Below are 16,306 nucleotides of genomic sequence, written 5' to 3' on the forward strand. Positions count from 1 at the left end.
AAGAAAAATGTTTCGCTGTTAATGGTTGTTTACGCAGTTTGAAGTAATAAGTTAAAATATATATATATATATATATATATACTAATTAAGATTCATAGATTCAGATTAAAAAGTATAATTTATTAAGATGTTTCATGCAGAGAAGCAGATCAACTTGTGTTGCATAATTTTCATTTTTATTTCATATATGACAATGTGTTTAGTGTACACAAATATTTGACGCTTAACTCTAACACTCAAATTAAGACATTGACTCAACTACTCCCCATTTATCATTGTATAAATAGTTACAGCTTTATAATACATTGTTCACAGCAATCAGGTTTATGTACAATGCAAAGTAATATAGAGAAAGAAGAACAGAAACCTACCGCTGCAGTTCAGTGGGCTCGAAACAAAATGCTCTAAAAATACATTTAAATAAATCTGGTTAGATGTGGAAGCACAAAAAATGAAATGGTAGTCAATTTCTAAAAAGTGATGGATTGAAACACGAAGGCTATCAGATCATAGATCATAGATCAGAGAAAACGGGGCCAAAAAAATAAATAAAAGAAAATAAATGACATCTACATCCTCAATCTCCACATGGTGCAGTCTGGAATTGGACCAAAATGAGTGACTCTCTCGTGATGTGTTATTGGATGAATAAAGACAAATATATTACACGCACACACACACACCTATCAACAGGAAAGCAAGAAAATACATACTGTAATATCTTGAAATACTGATTCATACATTCAGTGTGAAAATGTTGTGTTTCACCAAATTACATAGATTAGAGATGTGTCCTGTCGAGGGGGAAACCCCACAAACAGCCCATCACAAGGTTGAATAAAACTGTTCAACCAGTCCGGTGTTACAGGTACTCGTGTTCTACCAATCCAACAGCAGTGTAGAGCAGGGTGATATACAGTACCCGGTCATTCCAGTGACGCACTAGGAACTACAACTGTTTGTGTGTCTTTATTCTTTAACAAAAGGAAGAAAAAATATGAAAGCACATTAAGCTTTTAGTTTAGCCACAACTTCAACTTCAACAACATGGAGGGCGTGAATCACTGAAAACTTTTGATCAGAGGGAAATACAGCATTAAAACACAGTGTGATGCTCTTGCTGAAATGGGTTAAGGTTAGGGCCAGGGTTGGGTACCATATGAATCCCATCTTTAGATATGAGACAACACAGTCAAGCTGTGGAACAATGCTCCAAAACACAGTTGTTTTGACTTGCTAGATTTATTTTTTCCCCGTCCTGTTTGCGATGCTGTGAGTCCTTAAACTGAGCTTGGCCATGCAGGCTGTCTGACCTATGGCTTTCTCACGGATAGAACTCCAACACCGTCAACACCTCCCTCTAAATTTTGATTCCACCCCCCGCATCCCCTAAAATTAACCTCTCGAATAAGTTTGCGATGTTATATAAAAAATATGTATTCTATCAAATCGACTGAGCAATTTTGCGCTTTCTCACAGCTCCTACAGTGTATCACAGTACCACGACTAGTCACGGAAGGGTGGACGAGTAAAATCACAGATGAAAGTTCTGATTTTAAGGCATTGTGTGTGTGTGTATGTGTGTGTGTGTGTGTGTGTGTCTGTGTTACCAAGTTATCACAAAAATTTGCAAATACATTCTTAAGAGTGCACGACCAATTCCTTAGGTTTTGATGGGTTGTGGGCAAATTTCAATTTGTAACACACACATATACTTGCTTGTGTTTTGATATTTGACTTTAAAACGTAATGATGAGACGACAACGACACGAAAACAAACATTGGTCGAAATAAACCCATTGCATATTTGTTTGAAAGCATTTCTCTACGACGATGATTTGAGCAGGTGAGATAGCTCAACGGCGTGATTTGCAAACCCTTCGGATAGAGAACACCATTACATCAGCATGAAAAACGCAGATTGAAAATTAAAAACAAAAGCTCGACACATACTGTACAGTATGAGTGAAAAGAGAGGCACTACACAGAATCAATATACACATCGTTCATGTTCTCTCCTACAAACTAAGAGCGCAGAAGCTGTGTCGGATCGAGATCCACTGCCCTAAAGATTCGGATTTGAAGCATCATTCAAGTCATTTTCAGCACAAAGAAACTGGCCAACAAATCCTGTTATTGTTTAAGAAGCAACGGCGGTGTGCGGGGAGGAGGAGGAGGTGCGGGTTGACGGAACCAAAACGTCTGATGAACTCATATTAAAAAGTGCGGCGTGCAGAAATTGCACTGTACTACGTTAGAAATATAAACGTCTTTGTAAATAAATACACACGCAAATAAATAATAACAATAAGAATAAAGCGGTTATGATATCGAAACATGTCACATCCTTGATCGATACAAATAAAACTAAATATTAAGGAGAGTGGAGATTGAGGTTGAATTTGGGTATTTGAGTGTCACCTGATGGAAAAGTACAGTTAAGTGCCCTCGACTTTCCTACAAGTAGCTAAGACGACGTTTACTCACGAACACCAGAGGAAACTGAAATTTTTGGATGAATATCAACCATCTTTTTTTCTGCGTTGTATGTGTTCTGTGCTTAAAAATCGTGAAGATCTGCTGAAGAGAATTGAAAGCATATAAGGAATATTCATGACGCATTTTTCTGCCCTGCATCTAAATTAGAATTTCAAGTGATTTCTCAACTCACTCAATTACCTTTTTTTTTTAAATTCAGTTACTGTTTTGTACTTGTAATGTTTTATTTTTTCAATGCAAACCGGTACATATTGAATGAAGCTGGAGGGTTAATTGAGAAGAGACTGCACTTTTAGCTGATATGCAAATGTAGAGTAAATTGATTTCTTACTGACACGGCAGCCTTAAGTATGACTTCAATCACTGCCACTGTTTTAAGGAACAAACATGTAAAGCTCAATGTGCCACCAACAACAACTACACTATCGTACATATTGTAACCGGAAATGAAAATGTGTTTCTACATCCTGTTTTTCGTCATTCCCTCCAGTGATGAACTAAATCCAGTACAGTACGGTCGGAGGGTCCACACAGCATCGGAGGCCGGACACACGCCGGGAAGCGGTCGGAGTCGGCGGTGAAGGTCTTAGTGGTAGAGGTGGGAGGTGGAGGGTGGTGGTGGTGGTGGAGGGGGGGGGGGGTGTTGTTGGGTGGGGTTCTCAGCACGGGGGTGGGGGTAGGACATATTTATACAGGCTTTCTGTTCAATCTGGCCTCATGAAATTTATTCAGTCTTATTTCACAGCCTCATCTGTCCAGCTCTTCTTCTGGAGAGTTTTGACCTATGGAAATGGAAGGAAATGCAACGTCTTGAGGGCTATATATACAGAATATATATATATATATATATATATATATATATATACAGTCTGTAGTAGCTAAAACAATATTTACTTCATAACACCAGAGGAAATTTCATTTTTGAGAATATATATATATATATATATATATATATATATATATATATATACATATACACATATATATATATATATATATATATATATATATATATATATATATATGGGAAGCAAAAAAAGATAACTTCTATATAACATCAACATATTTTTATATACATACTGTATATAATCGGGAATTTTTTTTAATGTAAAATCATTATTATATACATATATACTATATATGCAAAACTACAAAAATATATATCATTCACCACTATTAGCATGTATTAAGATTGTTTTAATTATTTTCTATAAATTCCATAAATTATATTAAACTCAATTAATAACACTAAGCGATTATTTCACCTGATAGTTCCAGCAAGGAGAGGGTTAAAGGCATACAGCCAATCATGCATCTCCTTGTCACTGTTGGCCTGAAGCAATATTCCACGATGTTCAGTGCACACAGCAAATGTGTTTGGGGTCTGTGGAAAAAGACACACACACACACACACGCACACACACACACACATACACACACACACACACACACACACACACACACACAGTATTTTATAGCATACCAAGAAACGCGTAAAATAAGAACATAAAACTCAGTGTTTTCTGGATCCGCCCCCACCTTCAGCATGGCCTGCTGGTCCTCGCTGTACTCCACCTGGGCAGAGGAGAGGTTGAGGATGGCGCGCTCCACCGTATCCCGCTCCGTGTTGTAGATGTAGACGTACGGCCGGCGCACCACCACGTAGCGCTTCACCCAGCCGTTCGTGTGCGGCTCCAGGAAATGCAGGTAGCCTTTCTTCGACACAATGGGGCTGGAAACAAAAACGTGCAGATGTTTCCAAGAATTTCAGGAGCCCTGATTAAAAAATAAAAGATAATAAAAGAGTTTTTAACACATATGGTGCTCCTCACCTGACTCGTATCTCCTGGATGTCAGGGACAAACTTGTGGACTCGGGGCTTGGAGTCGAGTGCTCCGTTGGGTGATTTCTTGGCTTCCTCGTCACGCTGGGAGTCAGGATTTGGGCTGACAGCACGGGAGCGTGGAGTCGGGGGTCTGAGTGGTGAAAAAATAACAAGTGGCTTTTATATTTGTTTTGCCATCATTTGATCACTTGTTTAAGGAGTCCTTTCATGTCCCGGAACTGACCTGAGTTCAGCGTTGCTATAGCAACCCTCCACCAGGGAAGGACACGTTGAAGACGGTGTGATTGTGTTGAAGGCAGAGATGGAGGTGGAGTTTCTCAGCACCGTAACAGACATTTCTGAAAGCTGGAACACACACACACACACACACACACACACACACACACACACACACACACACACACACACACACACACACACACACACACACACATTGAGTAAAACTGGACGAAAAGTGAAATTACACAATATTCTTTTTCCAGTCCTAGAAACCTGTCGTACCTTGCTCTCGCTGGCGCTGACACACACATGGCTGTATTCTCTGTTGAAGGAGTGGGTCAGCAGCCGCAAACACTACACGTAGCAAAAAGCACAAGCAGAACTTTAGACATCTCCACCCAAGTTAGAATAATTTCTGATCTGTAATACCTTTGATAATAAAAAAATTATAAAATAATACAACTTTTTGTTCATCAAGTACTGAACCATCAGAGCGTGAAACCAGATGCAAATCTGACTTGTAGGGTTCTATGAATTAACACTGTGTGACCTTGGTGGCCAGCTCCCTCTGCCTCTCGGTGGGGAGGTCCGAGCCGGGGCTGAGGTCCTGGGTGGCCGGGGCGGGTGTGGGAGCTGGGGGGTCCTCCATCTCCTCGGCCACACAGGACAGCAAGGACTCCTGGCTCATGAGCAGGGTGGACTCCAGCTTCTCCCTCAGCAGGAGGTAGTGCCGGGTCTTCTCCACCTGAGGGAATGGACGCATTATGTACACAAAGTGCAAACTGTGTATCGCGCGACACCAGGCTGTCAAATCTGACCCCCGAACCTCCTGCAGCAGGCTGAGCTTCTCCAGCTCCCACTGGTGGTCCAGAATGAGGCTGTCGCTCCGAGGCCTCCAGCCGGCTAGGTTCTCCTCCCCACGGACGTAGGCCACCGAGGTGTCCAGCACCCGCCTGCGTCGCCTCTGCATGCCTGTCGGGAGAGGGGGAGCATCATGGGTTATCCCAGGGAAGCACTGATGAATGAAGCACTACCCATTCATTAGGGGTATTTTGGCTTTTTCTCTTACCCGGGCTTCCAGCGTCTGCCAGGTGACACAGGCTGACCTCGTACACTCCGGTTACACGGTTTCTAAGGTGGAAGGAGAAAGAGAGAGAGTCCCGTCACCACAAAGAAGGATGGATCCATGGTAGATGAATGTTTCCAGAGCGGGACGTCTTCCTCTCTCACCCCTCAGCCACTCTCAGGCTTCCGGTGCCGAACAGGTTACGTATTGAGCGAGACCCAGGGAGCTTGGTGTCCCGGGAGTAGAACACCATGCAGATATCTTTGGTTATGACCGTGGGCTGAGTGCAGTGCTCCATCTGAAAAGCAAAGTGAGAAAATAAAGGTGAACGCCATGGATCCTCTGGGCTTCACACAGCCCTGTCAGATTCATGAGGAGCCCACCGGGCACAGTACCTCGAGGTAGGCTGAGAGCGTCATGTAGATCTTCTCCCCGTATGGGGTGACTCGGTTCAGCAGCAGGGAGTTGTGCATGGAGCTGTCCCAGGCTGCCTCAAAGCGGTAGAAGGTCCTGAAGCGGTTGTTTGGAGAGATGTTAGCAAATGAACTGAGAGTCTGAGCTTTCAATGGCCCAACAGCTCCATCACAGATAAGTTATTGTAAATAGTCAATACATAGGTTTTGATGGACACAGATGGATTAGTACTACAGTTTAACTATGTACACTGAGAACTTTATTGACCTAAAGGGTAGGTTCACCGTTTTCTTAATCCAGGCCTAATTAAAATGTTGGTTTCCATCATTTATAACTGTTCAGAGCATAACCTTGCAGGAGTCTTTACTATTGAGAAACGTACCACTTTGCTGCAGCTTCAATACAGTCGAATGGACATGAAGTCTCCTGAACTCCTTTTCGAAAATAGGAAAATTGTATTATAGTCCCACGTGTTTTTTGAACACGTTTCAGTTATATCACATTTGATTCCAAAGTACTTTTTGGCCACAGTATATCCAGTGTAACATTGGCCACAGCAGGTTGCCAGTAGGAAGTGCCGCAACATCCTGTTACTACAGTAGTCTTTAGTGCTTTTGTTTTGCAATAAAACCCTGAAAACAATTATTAAATGCAGGGTTTGTGACCCTTACTGTCTGTTTAACATTGTTGTCCATGTTTTAATATCATAACTATATATTGTGAGCTTCTTGAGTTTAAAAGGGAGATTATATGTTTCTTTGCCCCCATTAGACTGCATTGAAGCACACTGCAGCAGAGCGGAAAGTTTTTCTATAGTAAAGCATTCAGCAAGGTTGTATTATTAAGAGTTATATGATGGGAAGCAACATTTTAATGAGGCCTGGGTTGAAAAATGTGAAACTGTCCTTCAACTTTTAGAATCAGTTTACGATAGTTATACAGTATGAAGACACTGAGGTGTCAATGTGACCAAACCATTAACGAGATGAGACACAACAGTTAAATTGACGCTCTGTTGTGTACAGAAAAACAGAGAGAAGCTGGAGGCGCTGAGGTGACACGATGAGTACAGAAATAAGGGGAATGGATGTAAGACTGAAAAACAAAAGGAGAGGGGTGGGACTGTGAAATACCTATGGTTAACTCCCAGGGAAATGCTGTGAGAAAGAAGAAATCCGCAAGAAGACAGTAAAAGGTGAGAGGCAGGAAACATGTTGTGGTTTTGAGCTTTGCCGCCGGCCTGGCATTTTCTCCTCTCCCTCTGATTCAACGACACTTTGAAAAGCGTGTCTTTTACACGCTCACATGTAAACACCAGCGTGGCCAATGAAAGGTATTTATCTGAGCACTGTGGAATATATAAATCCATTCGATACAACGCTTGAATTCCATCCTGAGCTATAAAGGTCAATTAGAAACTTACGACTGTTCCTTCAACCAAAACAATTTCCTTTTTGTTACTCCTCCGTGATTTATTCCATACATTCGTATATATACACAGTTTTTCCCTCGGTGAGTATCACACGTTGAAGCGAGCCGCGTTTCTGGCTGGCGGCCCAGCGTGGCTCTAAATCTGAAGAAGGATAATCTAGGCAAGAATTGTGAAAGGAAACCAATGTTTCTGTAAGCCATAAAAAAGGGGGGGTGGGGCTGAATGGACTTCTCAGGACGTTCTAAATGTTTGGCCCGTTGGAATTGGACTGAGCTGACCTTGTGGGAAAGCGAACAATGTTTCACACAGAGGAACATACACAGCGATATACTAACTCCATTCTGCACTAAGGGGAGGTGAGTGCTATACTGCGGCCATAAAAAGGACACTTAAACATAGACTGCTACTTCACACACACGCACGCACGCACGCACACACACACACAGACTAATATAATGTCACACATCATCTGCAAATACACACACTCGCCCATGTGAGTACAGTGTCGAGGCCGTTAACTAATGTTAAAGAGAAACAATTTTCTCTTTCCACCAAAGTTATCCATTTTTTTTTTTTTACGATGCTCTTAAAAGCGCAGCAGCCAGGTTTTAAGTCATGTTGCTGGCACCACATGTAAGACACCGTTTCGTTCTGCCACGGTCAGTCTCACCAACGTATGAGTAAAACTTAAATATGTTCACAACATAGCAGCGAATTAAAGCGCAGAGTGCTACCACTGAGGTAATGGTAACATGGATTACCTTTTAGTGGCTGGGCTTGTCAAAAGGGTACAGTAAATGACGTGTTCTGCTGTTTTGAGTAATAAGAGGTGTTTCCTGGCTCCCCGAAATGTTTTAGTAGCAGGGACGGGAAGGACATAGTGTCAGTAAACATGGGGTAAAAGTCGCAGAGGTCACGAAGAAAACACCAGAGAATGTTGTTTATGTCGGTGATTTTCAACCTTTTTCATTCCAAGGACCCTCGATTTGATACACATCCGGCCATGGTGCAATATACTAAGATTTTATCTCTGGGCTTCTGATCTGGCAAGATTTTTATTGTTGTGTGCGTTTGTGTGATTTAGTCCAAACCTCTCCACCTGTCTATACTATAGTTTTGCTCGAAGAACCTCTTGAAGGCTCTCTGGGGGGGTCCCAAGTTGAGAACCACTAGTTTAAGCCACTTTGTCACCTTTTCAACGCACTGAAATGTATTCAAATGATAAGTATAACAGAGACTTGATGAGGGAGAAAAAGCACAGCCTCCTTTCACAAACTGCTTATAATCAATTATTCTCAGACAACTCTGCAACAACAGTTTAAAATGAGATAAATGTTTCTGTACTACCACACTACTGCCCCCTAGTGGGAATTACTCTTCTCTTCTTTTAGTTCCTCTGTTTCTTATTGTATTAATACTCAAGAGTATTTTTGAATATAACGCATAATATATGATGCTATTTTGAATGCAAAACAAATACAGTGACTGAGAGAGAGAGACAATCTGTAAATGACGGCAAATTGTTTCTCTGCTACAGCTGCATTTCCCAAACAACCTTGTTTACCCGGAAAGAATAGATATGAAAGAGAAAGGAAGGAAAGCGTGACTAAAGATTGAGATCGAAAAGCAAGTACAGATCTGATTCAAAGCCGTATCTGGAGGCCCTGTCGACGACTGAAACAGAAATAGCAACACTGGCCCCACGACACCTCCAGCAGAGACGCAGCCACAAAGGCAAAGCCAGCCATGCAGCACACGTCCTCCATCAGCCCCAGGCCCACAACAGCTCAAAGACACGGTAAAAAGAGGCCATGCAAAGACCCATCCCTCCATCAGGAAGAGCGACGGAAGCGGGGACAGAGAAAGAGAGAAATGGGTGGAGGGAGAGACAGCAATGGTGTGATGGATAGATTACTGGATGGATGGAGAAGTCACTGGTTCACAGGTAGGAGTCTGCATGAACCAGGACTGACAGGAAAGAGAAGGTATTTAAATGACGATGAGATGTTTTGTTTATCGTTATATAAGAAGGGAGTTGGAGGAGGAGGAATATATTATACCTAGGCATGTCCGAATCAAGAAACTGTCTGCAAAAACACAAAACAACATTGGGTTAGTGGATGAAGCGGGGGGAGAATGTCAGCACCTGTATTCATCTTGATCACGGCCCGTACTGTGAGGAGTGGTGTGGTTAGACTTTTTGGGGAGGGCAGAGTGTATTAGCAAAGCAGCACGGTTAAGCAAAGAGCCAGGAAAGAATCAATTAATGCAAACGAAAAACATTTTGAAAATTGGTCTGAACTGATAGCCTACCTCGGTGAACATTGATATTAGTCGTTATACGCAACAGAGAAGCAACATGATAGTCATTAAATTCAAACTCGACATACTGTAAAAAAATGAATTTGTTAATAATGTGCTTATTAGGGGCCTCCATTTAATGGTGATGTTTATGGAGCATGGCTGCAGTCGATGTTAGTGGTGTTAGAGATTGATACTCATGCACAGTGAGTTGTGATTTGGAAATGACTGATCCGATGCAAAAAGAGATTAATTAAGGTTAATAAAATTAATAATTGAAATAATAGTCAGGTTAAGTCAAGCCTTGACAATAGTCAATAAATAACCAATAAATAAATGTGATTCTTTAGTCATCAAGTGACTAAACGTACATTTATTAATTTAATTTTAACATACATATCAATATATATTAAACTATTATAATAATTATTCAATAAGATAATGAGAAATTTCGATATACATTTTTAGAAGAAATTACTTTATTAATCCACCGGGGGTATTATTGAGTTTGAAGTGAATATTATGTATATTTTTAAGCAAAAATAAGTGAATATTTAAAGTATTCAGTCGATATTTCTGGGGGGGGGACTCATTTTGTATTTGATTTTTATGATGAAATAATTTTCAACATGTGTAATGTATACAGAACTATTTTTAAAGGACAAAATGTGAACTGTCAAATTGAGTTTTAGCCTATTTACAATGAGATGGTGAGAAACACACTTTGAAATTATTTCCTGGTCCCGCTGATTATTTGGGTAAAACATATTTTGTCAAAGTTACTTAATTTTGAAATGGAATTAACAAATACAAAATACAGCAATTAAGTAACTGACAAAAATAGAGATAATTTTAAGGTAGGTTTGTCATCATATTGTTCAAATAAAAAAAAAATTTTAATTAAAAAATGTGCACAATCACCAGGAAAATGTTCAGGGGTAAAGTAAAATGTGTGTGTCAAGTAGTAAACAGGCTAAAACTCAACATGACACCGGTAATGTCTTTTAAGACATGCAGTTAAATAAGTGTTGAAATCTGTGATTCTTGATTGAAATCAGAGGCGTGACGCTTGAGATCTATGACCAGAAGGTGGAAAGTGGATTATTTAGCGTGGAGCGATGGTGGTGGTGGTTTGGGGGGAGTGAGGTGGAGAACAGGGTGAGATGCAGCGATGCTGGGTGACGGTGCAGTGACTGCAGATGAACGACCAAAGCACATGACAGCACGACAGGAGGGTCGCACAGCCAGCATGGGCCAAAAACAATGTCGATATTGGATAAATATCAGCAGAATCCTTTAAGGTATCACATTTCTTATACTAATCGAGAATGTGTGACCGCCTCCATTCAAACTGGTGAACTACACTCATGCACTCATTCCGTTGGGTGAAAAATTGGAATTTGTGGGTAAATTGGCAAAGAAAAATATTACAATAAATGAAATAAATAAGTAATGACAATGTCTTTTCAACATTCAAACTCAGCATTTTGTGCCGTTCTTCCTTCTGTTGTTGTGCATTTGCCTTTTGTGTCGTGTTCTGGAACTGCCACAAAATAGCCTCGTGGCCTGTGATGGGACCATTGTTCAAACAGAAATTAAATCTGAGAAAGAAATTAAATCTGAGAAAGATTTCCAAACTAGGAATAAAAGAATAAACCCTCTCCACAGACACTTCATATTTTTGTTTTGAATTCTTTGAGTTAAAAAAAAACAGTCGAGTGTTTTTGGGAGTGCACCAGCACATTACCTGTCGTCCTGCATGGGCCGGACGTAACCAGCAGACAGTATGTTGAGAGAAAGTATGTTGGGGTCGATGATGGTCTCGTCAGCCTCGGGCGCGTTACGCAGACGTCCTGAGAAAGAAAGTGCAGGATCCTCGATTAGGAGGAGTCATTTTAGGTTTTGGTTTTAGTTTGTCTTTTATTTCCCACCAGCAGATCAACAAAAAAACATACCGACAACAAGTTCACGGACTTCCTTCCATTCGATGTCGCCTCCCGTCTCGTGCACAATGGTGACTGTGACTCTTCTCTGCAGGCCCTGTGGAGAAGGTGTTTGTGTGTGGTGAGAGAGAGAGAGAGAGAGAGAGAGAGAGAGAGAGAGAGAGAGAGAGAGAGAGAGAGAGAGAGAGAGAAAATGGGAGAGAGTGTTACATGAGTAGTACTAAACAGGGCTAGTCCTTAGACTCTACTTTGTAATAAACAGAGGGAGTTGCCAACCTGATGCAGTAGGAATGTTCCGTGACACGGCATCCCTCCTCTGTGGTCCACCACTGCAGGGATGTAGCTGAAAACCCGGACAAAACATGAAGCTTCATCTTAACCAGTCTATTACTCATATTGATGTTTTGGTGCAAACACTCCACTTTCATTCAATTGGCTTCTGAATGAAATTGAAGTGTGCCACTGGACATGAATGCTATGAAAGGCTCCCCCCAGTATTCAGCCACCAGTAAGAAGAGCTATTTTCGACGGCACTCTGTATTCCACATTCATTAATGACAAGCACTTAACTCAGAAGCAATTACAACGATACTTCAGAAAAAGTCAAATATGATTTATCCAAGCTTGCACGCCATTCACTGTGAACTGAAACCTATTCTGAATATTTGTTTTGCCTCTTTGCGGCTGAGGAACTACAGCTTCTTGACGAAGTCTAGAAAACAAATCCTCCATCTCAAATCTTTTGTTTGAGTGGCCACTACGATCATTGTCCATTATGGACACTAGAGGCCCAGGCTGGAGGCCTAGTGTTGGAAATAATCTCCTTAATTTCACTAGTTGCTAAATAAGCAACAACACGTGAAATTGGCTGGAGATAGCATTTGGCAAGCGCTGACACAGGATACTCACTCCCCATTGGCCTCCAGCTCGCAGATCTCAAATAAAACCATGAGGTCGTATTTGCAGTGGCAGGGCCCTGCGGTGGGCCGAGTCATGGCCGTCAGCTTGGTGGCGGGGACTGTTTGGAGAATAAGATAAGATAACAAGGATCAATTGTGAAGTCAGGGTAGAGTAGGAAGATAGGCAGCTGGACAGCAGATTGGTGTCCTGCAGGGCGGAGCTGGGGACAGCCCCGAACCCTGCGAGGGGAAAAGAGAAAGGGAGAAAGAGTGGAAGTCAGAGCGACGCAGAGAGAGATAGGAGCCATCGAGTCCTGTGGAAGGAGGACGTCACTACCACCAAACAGCTCTGCAATCCTCCCTTAGAGTGGGACACCTCAGATTAATTTTACCCCCTCTAGTTTCTACAGTTTTGTGTTTGAGAGTTAAAATGATACCTTTGACTTTTCCCTTTTAACTGTGTCCAAGGCAGTGTTTCCCACAGAATTAGATTCTATTTGTGGTGGAAGCTGACCGGGGGATGGGACGATTATTTTAGTCAAATTTGAAAATCAATATGCGGCGGTCAATGTTGGTATGGGGGCGAGCCGCCACAAATAAATCAATTTATGGGAAACGCTTCAAGCTCAAAATGGATAAACTGTGAAGTAAGTGTTTAAAGAAGCCCAGGAGGAGGCAATTCACTATCCCATGGACGAAAGCCAAAGCATCAAAGTATTTCAGACGCAACGGTCAATATTAACGTTATATTGCAGAGCCAGAGGAGATATTTCACCTCTACCGCTACAGGTAAACCCAATTATCCAGTTTGAGAGGAGCCGAAAGGAGGAACCGTAGGGAAACCAACCACGCAGGTGGACAGTGGACACACGGTGCACGAGAGAATCGATCCTGCCGTCGAATCCATGCAACTCCAACCTTTTCATATTTATATCAGAAAGAAATGTATGTACTTTGATTATTGTACTTCCAATTTAGAACAGTCATAAAGGAAACCATTATGGGTTGAGTAAAATATAGGTAATATTGTATGTCATATTATTGTAGTTGATTTTTGTAGTTGATTTGTTGTAACCTTTTTCTGACCAATTTGGCATGTGAAAGTGACAACCTGATATAAAAAGAGGTTTGAGCGACAGGGATTCTCTGGGATCAGATACCATCAACCAACCGGGCTTCTGGGCTCTAATAACTGAACAGATAGAGGCGGGCAGGGCCGGCAACTGCGTGTTCTGCTCATCCCCTTCTAGCAGGAAGGAAGCGGCCAGGCCGGCGGCAGAGAGGGCATGACCCGACAGAGAGTCCACCAGCACCCCATTGAACATGTCGGGCATCAGGTACCGGATCAGCTCAAGCGCTTTCTCCCGCTCCGGCGACGCCTCTGAGTCCTCTGCTTCACAGTTAATGACACGAAGCTGAGGTGACGGCACTTAGAGGTAGACTAACAGAAACATCATGCCACAAAAACAAATGATGGAGCCCAGGCAACCAAGGACTACCACCAGCGAGAATAAATACATAGCTACACACCAGGCCCGTGCAGAGACCTTAAGAGTGGCAGGTGCTCAAAGTAAAAAAAAAAAAAGGCACATGGAACAAGATTTTGAAATGCCATTTCCAGCATAACCTCAATTCAACCAATACAGACTTTTGGACTCGACCAATGAGGACGCATACAGGATGCGTACATCATGAATGTTCATGTCTCGCACAGAAGAAAAAAAATGCTACCGTCCCATCAGGACTTTGCTTCTCCTTTTTCCTCCTGGCTAAATAAAAACAATTATTCTGGAATATGTGACTTAAACACTATAGTTGCTGCATTATTCTCCTGCCATGATTATTAAAAATAATGTAGGGAAAGGAGATGTCTTCTTTTTCCCCAACTATAAACACACAGTGGTGCCTGCTTAAAAATGGCTATTATTTGGGCTTATATTATTCTATTTTATCCAAACTTGACAATTAATATTTAGGTAAAATAAGAAACACAAAAAAAATTATAATTCTCCGCTCTGACATTGCACCTCTCTCTCGGAGAAACGCCCCGCCCCCAACTGTCCGACTAAAAATAAATAAATAAATAAATAAATATAAATGATAAAAAGGGCACCATGGACATTAAGGGGCAAAGGGGCAGGTGCTCGGGCACCCTCAGCCACTCCCTCTGCACGTGCCTGCTACACACACACACACACACACACACATACACACACACATACTGTATAGAGAACACTTTCATTTCTGTGCTTATAAATGTGTGAATTTATTTACCCGGTTTGGACAACGGCATCACTTTCGGGAACTGTCTTCTGCAGGGACGCAGTGGACTATATGGGGAGCAAAGGAAGGATGATATTGTATAATTGAATGACAATTTTAAAGGCAATATAAACAATAAATACAGTATTTTAACACAAGTAACACAAGCTTTGCCAGCACCTGTTGACGTCTTTGCACAGAACTGAGAAGGACTGTTTCTGGTAGTGCCCAAACACCTCAAACACAATGGGTTGGGTTTTGATGTACTCCATGAAGGATTTGGTGACTTCTACAGCGATCTGTGGAACCAGTAAAGAAATGGTTTATTCACCTGATGTAAGGCTGCACCATATTGGAAAAAAACATTGCCGTATTTTTTTTTCTGTGATATATTGAATATTGCGATATTAAAAAATATAGCAATTTTCACCAGATGACTTGAATAGCTCTATTTTGAAAGATTGATTCATTCTAGAATGATTGGGGGGATTTTACAGGGGAGTGCATCTGCATAGAAAATAAAAATAATATCTTTATTCTTGGCACATTTAGGCTATAATCAGTAAACTGTCAACTGTGACAGGAAGGTTTATTTTTCCCTTCATTTCTAAAAATTAATATTACTCTTTCATATACGGAATGATCAACAAAAACAATTATGAACCAAAACTATTAAAATAAATAATGGAAAAATATGAGTAAAAACATAGGCTTGACTACTTGACTGATGTAACTTGGTTGGTGTTTAAAAAAATGGAGATTACACCTGTCCCTTAACAAGACGCATCTTCAGTATTGTTTGTGGATGTTAACAGAAATGTGGTTTATTACAACATTTTCCCATCTGCTACCACACGCCCTGCAATGTGACTATTGCACATGTGCACGTTGCGATGACGATGCTGAAATTATATATCGTGCAGCCCAAACCTGAATCCAAGCTTAGTCCCGATAATATTATTCTATAATACTACACTAATACTATACTAATACTATAATACTCTTTAACCCGTTGCTTACATTTTGCACATGGTAGAATCCCAGAGGTGGGCCGCGGCCTGTGTTTTTTAGAGGTTCAGTGGAGAAGGCCTCATCGTGGCGATGAATGAAACTGAAATATAAACACATATTGAAGAAAATCAAGTACTCAAAAGCTAAAAGTCAGTGGTATAGAGTGTGTGAAGTTACGTGCGCACTTGAACTGGCAGAATATGTCGGCGTATTCAGCGGAGATGCTAGACGCCTGGAGCACGGTCACTCTGAAGGTGAAAACGCTGCCGATCTTAAGATGCTCCAGAACGTCATCTTGCGGGCCGTCCAAATTGGCCTTCAGCTGGTTCTCTGGCTGATCGGACCCCGCTGTATACCAAAGTCAAATAAAAAGTAAGCTACAGCTGAACAATAACACACACAGACACACAGACA

At 41.5% G+C, this 16,306-nt stretch overlaps 1 protein-coding gene across 1 annotated transcript in view; it reads right to left on the reverse strand.

Annotated features, from left to right (window-relative positions):
* Nucleotides 1–3,141: 3,141 nt before the first annotated feature.
* The window catches only part of kif1aa (kinesin family member 1Aa), a gene marked incomplete at its 5' end in the record, with an annotated part of 45,507 nt that continues 32,342 nt past the window's right edge, over nt 3,142–16,306 (reverse strand). Inside the window, 19 exons of the mRNA XM_080004353.1 lie at nt 3,142–3,281; nt 3,765–3,883; nt 4,039–4,231; nt 4,332–4,475; nt 4,569–4,690; nt 4,847–4,918; nt 5,115–5,309; nt 5,391–5,536; nt 5,634–5,695; nt 5,795–5,928; nt 6,026–6,140; nt 11,525–11,630; nt 11,733–11,817; nt 11,997–12,063; nt 12,630–12,738; nt 14,894–14,949; nt 15,062–15,180; nt 15,902–15,992; nt 16,078–16,240. Of these exons, the coding sequence (XP_079860479.1) occupies nt 3,239–3,281; nt 3,765–3,883; nt 4,039–4,231; nt 4,332–4,475; nt 4,569–4,690; nt 4,847–4,918; nt 5,115–5,309; nt 5,391–5,536; nt 5,634–5,695; nt 5,795–5,928; nt 6,026–6,140; nt 11,525–11,630; nt 11,733–11,817; nt 11,997–12,063; nt 12,630–12,738; nt 14,894–14,949; nt 15,062–15,180; nt 15,902–15,992; nt 16,078–16,240 (2,141 nt within the window). The 3' untranslated portion in view covers nt 3,142–3,238. The remainder of the gene's footprint in view (nt 3,282–3,764; nt 3,884–4,038; nt 4,232–4,331; nt 4,476–4,568; nt 4,691–4,846; nt 4,919–5,114; nt 5,310–5,390; nt 5,537–5,633; nt 5,696–5,794; nt 5,929–6,025; nt 6,141–11,524; nt 11,631–11,732; nt 11,818–11,996; nt 12,064–12,629; nt 12,739–14,893; nt 14,950–15,061; nt 15,181–15,901; nt 15,993–16,077; nt 16,241–16,306) is intronic.

Source organism: Zeus faber, assembly GCF_960531495.2.
Source record: "Zeus faber genome assembly, chromosome: 1".
Taxonomy (NCBI): domain Eukaryota; kingdom Metazoa; phylum Chordata; class Actinopteri; order Zeiformes; family Zeidae; genus Zeus; species Zeus faber.